General features: G+C 33.2%; 1 protein-coding gene across 10 annotated transcripts in view; it reads left to right on the top strand.

Annotated features, from left to right (window-relative positions):
• Positions 1–5,259: 5,259 nt before the first annotated feature.
• LOC123536674 (uncharacterized) overlaps positions 5,260–10,560 on the top strand; it is a 59,018-nt gene continuing 53,717 nt past the window's right edge. For 8 of the 10 annotated variants that reach the window (XM_053527953.1, XM_053527959.1, XM_053527957.1 and 5 more), the window contains exons 1-4: positions 5,260–5,379; positions 6,961–7,190; positions 9,493–9,582; positions 10,039–10,240. In XM_053527953.1, the coding sequence (XP_053383928.1) occupies positions 5,268–5,379; positions 6,961–7,190; positions 9,493–9,582; positions 10,039–10,240 (634 nt within the window). In that variant the 5' untranslated portion in view covers positions 5,260–5,267. The remainder of the gene's footprint in view (positions 5,380–6,960; positions 7,191–9,492; positions 9,583–10,038; positions 10,241–10,560) is intronic. The other 2 variants (XM_053527960.1, XM_053527958.1) reach the window with 1 other exon arrangement.

Here is a 10,560-nt window from a genome sequence, read left to right as displayed (position 1 = left end):
TTCAGTGTCTGAAATTTCTTTCAAAATTAATACACTTTCACTGCCTGTCATTGCTTATATAGATACACACTGATTTAGTCTTTAACGTATTATTTGGTCTTTATTTGATTATTTGTGATGAAAACTGCAACAAAACTTACACCCAATGGTATTTTACTATACATAAGAAGGACAAAAAATACGTGTTTTCCAAGTCATCCAGCTTTTGTGACTTCTTTCAAATGCTTTTGAACACTGCCTGCCGTTGACATTATACACAGATTTAGTCCTCACTAGGTAGCTTTGGTTTTCATGAGTTTATTGTGAAAGGAAACACCCGGCACAAACATGCATCACAAATGTACCTCGCAGTCAGTATATGTCAGTAAGATATACAATAAAACAAGTGGAGATGCAAAAATGCAATAAAATTCACCCTATCTGTTACACCCTAAAGTCCGCTATATATAAAAGGAAGCATCATGAAAGTGCTGGACAGACTGTCTTACAACTTTTGTCTGACTGAGAAAAAACTCAGAACAAGAGCACTGCAATGCGGAGAAATTTACGCCCGAAGGTTTGACCTTTGACCCCTCAGTGTGACCTTGACCTCGAAGCAAGTCATCCGAAACATGCGCTCTGCACGTCGTCTAGATGTGGTGAACATTTGTGCCGTGTTTCTCTAAAAGCTTTCAAACAGTTCAAGAGTCTCAGAGCGGACACGAAACAAAGTCACATGATCTTTGACTCCTAAGTGTGACCTTGACCTTGAAGCGAGCCATCCAAAACATGGCTCTGCACGTCGTAACGTAGTCCATGTTCAGACCCCTTGTTTTGTTTACAGGAGATAACTCCTGAGGCTATTCAAATTTTGTATAATTATGTCCCTTTTCTTCTCAAAACACAGGTAATCAGAGCCGATACTGATGAAGTCAGAATATATAACAGAATTATTTTTTTAAAAAAAAAAAAGATCATCTAGTCGGTAGCCAGACTAAAGATGTTGTTGCATATTCGCTGCAGTATCTACCTATTATTTGGCTAGCGCATTTTCTGAAAAAAGTATATTTTGTAAAAGGCTATAAATAAAGCACATACATAATTCCATTATAATGTCAATTCTTAGGTGGCGATCTTTGTGATCGTTTGCTCTGTTTGCATGTTGCGTGCTCAGTGCTTCCAGGAATTCTATAAATATATATATTACGTATACATATTCTATTGAATTCATTTAACAACTAAATATTAAGATAATTCAATTCAAATTTAAACTGATAATTTAAAGCACCGTTTAGCATTCCAAGAATAGTTCACATCGCTGTTTTGTTGGATCAAGATAAACATAATAATTGTGCTGACACTCGAATAACATTTTATGTATCAATGCAAGAGGTAGAAATTATCGTTAAAGAATTTAATGTCGTGTCCAAATTACAAATAGAATCATAATCATTAGCATGACTGAAACTAAAAAAAAAAACATTTAAAGCATAAAAGCAAATTTGAGCCGCACCATGAGAAAACCAACATGGTGCGTTTGCGACCAGCATGGATCCAGACCAGCCTGTGCATCGCTAACGGTTTCTCCAATTGCAATAGGCTTTGGAAGCTAACAGCATGGATCCTGGCCAGACTGCGCGGATGCGCAGGCTGGTCTGGATCCATGCTGGTCGCAAACGCACTATGTTGGTTTTCTCATGGTGCGGCTCAATTGTTTAGTACAAAGTGAACAAAAACATTTTCCTTACCCACAGGGACTTGAAAGTACAATTAAAAAAATCCTTCTGTTCATATAGACTTTGGGTTGTAAGTGACATTTTATTATAATTGTTCTTTGTTATTATTTGGAACAATATACGAAAAATATAATTATAAACACATTTACACATTTATAGGGTCACCCGCCAAAACATCATCACTCAAACTTTTAATAGATGCTTTAAACTGGTTTATCTTTATATGTTTATGCAATGATAAAAAGAAACATATCTTTTTTTTTTCATTTAAAAAATTATAATGAACATCATTATTTATTTTGATATTCAAAGAGATGTAAATGAAAATAACGAAAATATTTGTGCAAATAATAGTTTACCTTCACTCGTTCGTCTATAAAGTTGATATAGTTTTTATATAATTAATGCCAGTTTAAATGCGAGTAAAATGGAAAGTGTACATGGGCTTTAACCTTTAGCCTGCTGGCGGCAAGTGGTTTTGCCTTTGCGACCAGTGCTGACCAAGTGCAGATTATGGTCTGCACTGTTCGCTATTCAGTCTGTAAATTTTCAGTGAATACCCCTGTGAATAATAAATGGTACTGCCCCAATCGAATGACGGACTAGGCCGTTTTTTTTAAAATTTAGCGGGCTAAAGGTCAACAACATTATATATACATCAACCAGGAAAAGAGGATGTGTAAGCAGTATACGTAAAGCTTTCACAGCAGGTCTGCATGACTTTTCCCCATAACTTTCATTTATTACTTTTGTATTGATTTTTAACTTATTTCTTTGGTATAACTTATCATTTGTTACTTGTTATACATGACTTATAATTTTCCAGTTATGGACTGTAACGCCATATGGCGGGAGATGTTTGAGTATAGAGTGTATACATAGAAAATATTCTATTTATTTTCTTGACTATCAACTTTTAACTGGCTATCTTTGATAAGTCTTGTTTAGTCGATGATATGCCGTGTTAACGAACATATGAGTAAACACGGCATATTATCGAGTATCACTGATAGCCAATTAACAGTTGATAGTCAAGAAAATAAATAGAATATTTTTTATATAACATTCTATGTACTCAAACAACTCCCGCCATACAGAATGCATGTAATGGCGCTATAGGCTATAAGGAGAAAATTTTGTTATAAATAGCAAATAATAAATTGTAAGTTATAAATGATAAGTAATAACCATTCTAATATGCTTTTCTCTGTTAAAACACTCTTACGCTAGAATGACGTCACGTTAACGTGCGATGACGTCGATGTTTTTGTTGCGACCACGAAAAAGCGCTACTATATTTTATCTACTGTTTTACTGCATATTAGAATCGAAATAGTTTATACCCAAACCGTATTTTAACACTATTTAACATTCGAGTGGTAATACGTACAAATAATTTCACGAGGGCTGTGCCCTCGTGAAATTATTACGCCCGACGTATAACTGCCCATCGTTCATAAATAAGTGTTAAAACACTCTTTTGCTATAAATTATTTTTTAAGTAAACTATAACTAATAAATCAAAAGTTAAAATTAATAAATAAAAAAAATAAATGCCCCTCCATGGTTTCCGTGTAAGTTCAATTTCCACATTCCTGTTAAAATTATTACTACGCCTAGGTCCAAGTGCTCATTTAGAGCAAGAAATAAAATCAACAACAAACAAACAAAAATGTATTAATGCATTAAGTATCAATATGTCCATTTAAAAGTTGTTTCAGATGACGAAACGGTGCAATTAATGTTTAGACTTGACTTGCAAATTCCGCACATTCACGTAATTATTGCTTAATGCGAATGGAGGCATGAACTTAAACATGAACTGGATGGTTTTTATCTTTGCTTGTCTGTCTGATGAAGACTTTGCAGTATTTTAGTCAGTTAGCAGCAGTGCAGTCTTCCGGTGAAGGGACATGTTTTCACCTGCAATTATAAACCACAGCGTAAACCTAGAATCCGTGGATCGAACTTTAAGCAGCAAATCACATAAAACAGATTTCACGGGAGAGAGGTTTTGTCGGCTTGTTTACGAGAACGACTGATCAGTCTCACATGACCGTCGTTTATATGACTGAAAAAATATTGAAAAAGACGTTAAACCCGAACACACACACACACGCACGCACGCACGCACGAGCACGCACGCACACACAGAGTCTCACATGTAACCTACTTAAGTTATATACAAATGTATTTTGTTTTTATATTGAATATATTGTATATTTTTTAAATATTTTGTTACATATTGTAAATACGCGTGTTCGTAATTGCTACAAGTAAAAGTTTTCACAATGTCCGACTGCCTTTGTCCATTTCACAGCCGCCTGTACTCGAAAACTGAATTTTAGTTTATACTAATTTATTTTAGCTCGATTGTGATGAAAGCTTTAAGCTTATTTTAACCATTCTCAGTCCGCTTCCTGGAAAACCCGGTACTGGTGTCATATGAAAGATATGGTCGTGACCCCAGTGGAGCTCGAACCCTGGATTGAGCGGCCGACACCATAACCACTAGACCACCGCTACCCTGAAACTGAACTTTCATTTAAATAACCGGGTATCTCCACATCTTAAGAAAGACTTGAAGAAAAATGTTATTTCAACATTAAATGTTACAAATCGAGTTGTAAAAGCTGTTCAGACTGCTCATGATCAATCAGAGTTACTAGTTTTTTATCTGGATATCTTTAATTCATAATTTGAATGTTTTCAATTAAAATTCAAATCACATATATAACTGTTGAAAATGAATTTTTAGCGTTTTGTATAATAAAACTGTATAATTAACATGTCAGTAATAACATTGTTACTGTTATTTTTCATGAGGTTGATTATTTATTGTGTTCATATAGTTGATGTGATCATGAAAATATTTTATCCATTAAAATTCTTGCATCCCATTTCGCCCTTCCTATTCTTTTTATAGATGGTAATGACAACTGCTTACTTTATTGAGGATAAGATACATTAAATTACCTAACGGGGTAGATAAGGGGAGAAACTCGCATATCTAATTTGTCTTATCAGCGGTAGATATATGGTACCGGCCCTTGATGAAAGAAGTGGCTTACTGATCAGTCTCATAAGGGAAGTTATATACAAATGTATTTTGTTAAATAAAGGAAATTATATTTTAGAGAAGTTGGCATTTCGTACATGCAGAGGTACAAAAGAAAACTAAGTATTACAGAGCTTTGACTTTCATTCTTGTTGAGGTAAAAAAGGAAATTAGATACTAAAGAGGTTAGAATTTCATACCTGTAGAGTTACACATACATGTAAGATTTCCTTTTATATTACAGTATTAGCGTTTAAGGGGTAATAATAAGGACATTACATACTTTATATTAATAACCTTGTTCGTTTAAAAAAACCTCTTGTTTAACCTTGATCTGATATTTTAAACCTGTAGACTCGCGTGCAGCTGGCAACTCGATTTCATTTTGAATAAGTGTCAGCTTGTTGTAAAGTGTAGGGTTTTATTACACATTTGTCTACGAGGCACAACCATTCCAACTTTCAGACTATGCTTATCGCTACCGGGAGGGAAATATGGATATAATGGTACATGGAGTGCAATGCAAGTATTGCGACACATCTGGCAGATTACAAACCATAGTGATGCTTATTTTGATTCTGTTATATGCCATTCCGTGGATTCAAGGTAAGTTCTAAAGCCTAATTACCTCTTTTTTTTGGAGAATAATTGTTTGCAAACTCAAATATTTTGCCGGTTACATAAATAAATATTTTTCGGCTATAATAAAATTTATTAAATATCCTATGGAAGTAAGGTTTGCGATAATGATTTTGATAGTGTTTAGAAATAGCTTTTGCATTTAAAAAGGCATTTGTCTGAAACTTTACATCTTTTCATTCCCTCAGATAACTTATTTACAAACTAAAAACATCGTTTTAGGTTTATAAATATTTAGCTGTTTACCTAACCTGGCATACTTAATGTAAGGTTAGTGGAATATTGAAAATTGTGCACATGTTTTCGTCAATAGTCTTAGAATTAATATGTCTGTTTTCATTAAGCATGCCAGTAAAATATAAGAAGCATCGCTTCTGCAGTAATTAAATGACCCACTATTACACATCTGTATCCCTTTAATGGTTTAAATTTACCTAAGATATGGACATTATCGAGGCAGCAGTCAATTTCTTTTATCTTGAAAACTTTTTATTCTTGTAAAATTCAGTAGCAATCCCTTTTAGCGTATACTATATGTATACGTTAATGACTGGTGATTTTGAAGTGAATAGAAGTCTATTTTGATTTCTTAGCAGAATTTGACTATTAATTAAGAATTATTTTACACGTCTTTTAAGTTTAAATGCAAAATCGTCTGTAAAGAAGTTTGCAAATTATTATCAGTTTATATAATGATATTTAACCTAAAAAGACAGAAAACTTTGAATGCTTTATTATACCATAAATACTCAACCTCTTTTTTTTTATAAAATGTTGTCGTGCTAAATCACCACTTTGTCTTTATAAAGTTTTAAACTAAACCTAAACAGTGTGATTTAAAGTTTAATATACATGTACTTGAATTGACAAACCAGTCTGCTTATAAATTTTTAACATTTAAATGGTTAAGCAAACTATCTCATGTGAATTATAAAGTTAATATTGTGTAAAATAAAGTATAAAATAATTAATTAGAGAACAATATTTCCAAAAAATATGCGTCGAACACGCTTTACTAGTCGTTAGTATTAAAAATCGAAATAGTAATGTATGACTATTAGTTAGCTTCAGACTTGTATATGATCACCAAGTCAGTGCAAACCTATCACAGCAACTGCTACATTTAATTTAGACTTATTTACATTTCTTTCCCGCTGTAACTACTGGACAAATAACAGCCAATACTCGCGTGACGAGCGTAATGTTCTTTTAATATTTCAAACAAAAAAGATCTTTATTCCTTATTTCAAATGCAAGACAATGTCATTCAGACGTGGAAAAGGTTCTTCTAAAATAATTTCAATACGGTATTAACAATGGTTAAATTTGATTTCATGATTTTTCAAAATCCTATTCAAAATGTCTGTATTGGGGTTTTTGATGCAGCTAATACACATTACGTTCCACAAAGATACTTTTTTCCGATTTTGGACAGAAATAATGCATCATTTATTTATTACAATTTTTAAACTTATCGGTGTAAATTCACTTAAAGAGACTTGCCTTGTAAGGTCATTTTAGCCTGGTTTATTACTTTTTACTTTGTAGCTGACATAGAAATTGTCTCACTGGAGGACATAAATGACGACCATGAGAAGCGTAATTTGTATAGGGGGTTGCCGGCGACCTTGGAATTCAATTTAAAGCGAGACAGCGGTAATAACTTGAAACTACGGCTGGAAGAGAATAAACGTCTAAATAAAAATGCACCGGTTTACAGAACAGTGATAGAGGAGGGGGAACATCGGGTCGTCAAACTTGAAACAAAGCGTATAGTGGTAAGATACTCAGTCAATGTGTATGTGTTATCTAAACGTGTATGTCATTATGCGTTGAATATATTTTTAGGAGGGACCACTCTACACATATGCGATGTTTAATGTTTAATGTATTTTAGAAATAGTACATTCTATACACAAATGCACAATTAATTTTAATTTCCTTTATTGCGACAGACGCCAATGTTGATATTTTGTATAATTTGTGGAAGAGGATACACTCTTGTGAAAACAAACTGACATTATCCATAAACCAATATGATATCTCACAGAAAGGTGTTTTATTTTTCCAGCCTATCCTGTAGTGTAAAGATTTGCAACGGTGGGTATTGTATATAAGGTATATTTACATTGCAATGTAAGTTTAAAACCTTGATGGAAATATGGATATTTAAACGATATCATATCTCTTTTTTTTTGCTTCCCTTTGGTATAAAAAAGACTTATGTATAGAATGCCCAAGAAATTTTGAAAATAACTAGCGTTGTCTTCTTACATAATCTTGAAAATAGGTAAACTTGAAGCAGTAATATATATAGTTTTGACTGTATTATTTCACGGCAAACATAGCATTGCTCTCTCTTTATACATTAATAAAGTGACTCTATGACGCCATTGAGTGAGCCAGAGTTTAGATCTTGTCCAGAGACCAGGTTCTGCCGAGTCTTTGGACATATCTCAAACGGAGGATGGGGTTTCCTTTTAACCATAACTTAACTGACGGGTAGATTTCCTCAGGATACGTATCCCATTATAAGAACATATTACCTGGGAAAATGAAAACCTTCTTCCTTGATATCATGTTCATGAATAGACAATGTCAGTTTTTCAAAGGTCGATTTCTTCTATAATGTAATGTAATGTAATTCAACAGGTGTAGTCCATCTGACTGTTATATTTAGAATATTTTATGCTAGTATGTAAGCATTTCTAATCTTGTTGTTATAACATGGACCTCTCTTCTGTACTAAACTAGTAAAAAACTGTAAATTTGTCATACCTACATGTATAACGTTGTGGTAACTCATTCATTTGAAAGGTATATCACTGTCAAAAGTATTTTTATCTAGTCACATTGTCTTATCACATTGTCTTGTTACCTACACTTGTTACTTTTATCACATTGTATTGTTACCTACTCTTGTTAATTTGTCACATTGCCTGTTACCTTGTCTTGTCAATTTTTCATGTAACCTTTTAATTATTAGCTTGTCTTGTCAGGTTGCCTCGTTACCCTTGTTTTGTAATATTGTCTTATTATCTTGTCTAGTTAACTTTTTTTACGTTGACAGACATAACACGATTAACAATGTAGACCAGCCAGCTTCAAGAATACAATTATTTAGAATGGGACCACATTATGACTACTTCGATAACATTTTAATTAAGAAATAATTTATAGCAAAAGAGTGCTTTAACACTATTTATGCACGATGGGCGGTTATACGTCGGGCGTAATAATTGCACGAGGGCGCAGTCCGAGGGAAATTATTTGTACGACGTATTACCGCCCGAGTGTATAAATAGTGTTAAAACACTCTTTTGCTATCAATTATTTCGATAATAATATGCCCTTAATCTAAAACAGTAGATAAGATATAGAAGCACTCTTTCATGGTCGCAACAAAAGTTTTGACGTCACCGCATGTTAACGTGACGCCATTCTAGCGTAAGAGTGTTTAAACAGAGACAAGCATATTAGAATCTTTGTTAAACATAAAAATGAGTATTTTTACCGTAGTTTGATCTCTGTTGTAGCTGTTTTATTCTCGATAACATTTAACATTTTGTGAAATACATTTTTTTGTCATGTAAAAACTTATTTTTGGAAATAAAATTATATATTTACCAAAGCCTTGAGGTTAAATAAGGCATAAAAAATTCTTTGTTTCTGGTAACATGCTCAAAACATTAGGGTAGGTAGGTCGGATTTTTTTTTTTTTTTTTTAGTTTTTTTTTTATTAAGTGAGACTTTTCGGAAAATATTTTTGTGTCAAAGAATGAATACAAATAAGGGGCTTATGCCTTTAGAGCATCAGTAAGTTGATTTCTAACATCACTGACCATGTTTAAAGCATAAAAAGTGCAGTTTTGCAGCTTTTTGTTAAAAAGTTGAAACAAAATCTTCTCCAAGGTCATAAAAACATTTTGGGTCGGGCCAAAAATTTAGGGTAGGTCGGGATACCGGAAATGAACAATTTTTTACGCCTTACTTGAAGCCAACACCTCCAAATGGTACAAACCATCAGACCATCGTCATACTACGACTTAAAAGAAAGAAAAGCTTTTGATTTTGTTACAGGGTTCCAAGTATTACATAGATAAGAAAACAGGCGTTGCTGTTCAAGTGTCATGCAAAATACAACCCGTAGGACCTTGTCGCAGAATCATGGTGAGTTGTAATGTATATAAAGCGTTAAGAAAAATCAGACACAGTAACGTCATAAAATCACGCTGATGTCACCTATGGCGTAAAAAGTACAAAAAGAACACATATTTTGTCATACTGGGTTGAATTTACACTAAAGGGAAAAGGTTGCATAGAAGCGCACTATACACGCCACAAACAGCTTCAAAATCCAAAAAACAAGTACATTTTACCTCTATAACAAATGGGGATGGGGTAGACAAAGGGGTGATGGATAAAAACTGTAAATCCCTTGGGCTTTTTATTTAGTTTTTGTCACTATTTATATTGAAATAATTTTTGCAGTAGATCTATAAACACAAAGAAGAGAGTGGGATATCACAGGCATGTTATAGGCTGTACACAGAACTTTTACTCGGTGCCAAACTTAAGATCTATCTGACAACCGCAATCAGGTTACAAATTTGTTTGCATTTCTAGGAAGGTATTTTAGAAATTGATGGATATGGTTATGAAATCAGACCGTCATCAGAAATGCTCAAAACTCGCAGTTTGAATTCAAGCACCCATGTTCCTCATGAAATTGAAAGACATGTCCCATCAAAAAAACAACACGATTCGAGACCAGAAGATTCTGACAACGTAAATGATGAACTTGGAACATCATTTTTGCGAAAACCTGGTAATTATCGATTTGATAAATTTTACAGAGCAATTTTGGCTCAGACTAGTGCATGACTGACAGGGAGATAAAAATAAAGGATTTATTTTACAATCTATTTAACATTTGTTCGGCTCTCTATATCAAGCAATAAATCGTATATATAAATTATAATATAATCTACTGTCCGTTCAAGTAACTACCTGTCTGTTTTTTTTTAGTGTAATCATGTATAAATAATCTAAAATAAAAATAAGTTAGTTTATAAATTGTAAATTCAAAAAGAAATCTCGGGCTTTTTTGTTTGGGAACAAGATAAATAAATTTCTCTTGCTCGAGAA

The sequence above is a fragment of the Mercenaria mercenaria genome, chromosome 17 (assembly GCF_021730395.1).
Source record: "Mercenaria mercenaria strain notata chromosome 17, MADL_Memer_1, whole genome shotgun sequence".
Classification (NCBI taxonomy): domain Eukaryota; kingdom Metazoa; phylum Mollusca; class Bivalvia; order Venerida; family Veneridae; genus Mercenaria; species Mercenaria mercenaria.
The sequence above is the reverse complement of the archived record's forward strand: the minus strand, read 5'-3'. Positions and strand labels throughout refer to the sequence as shown.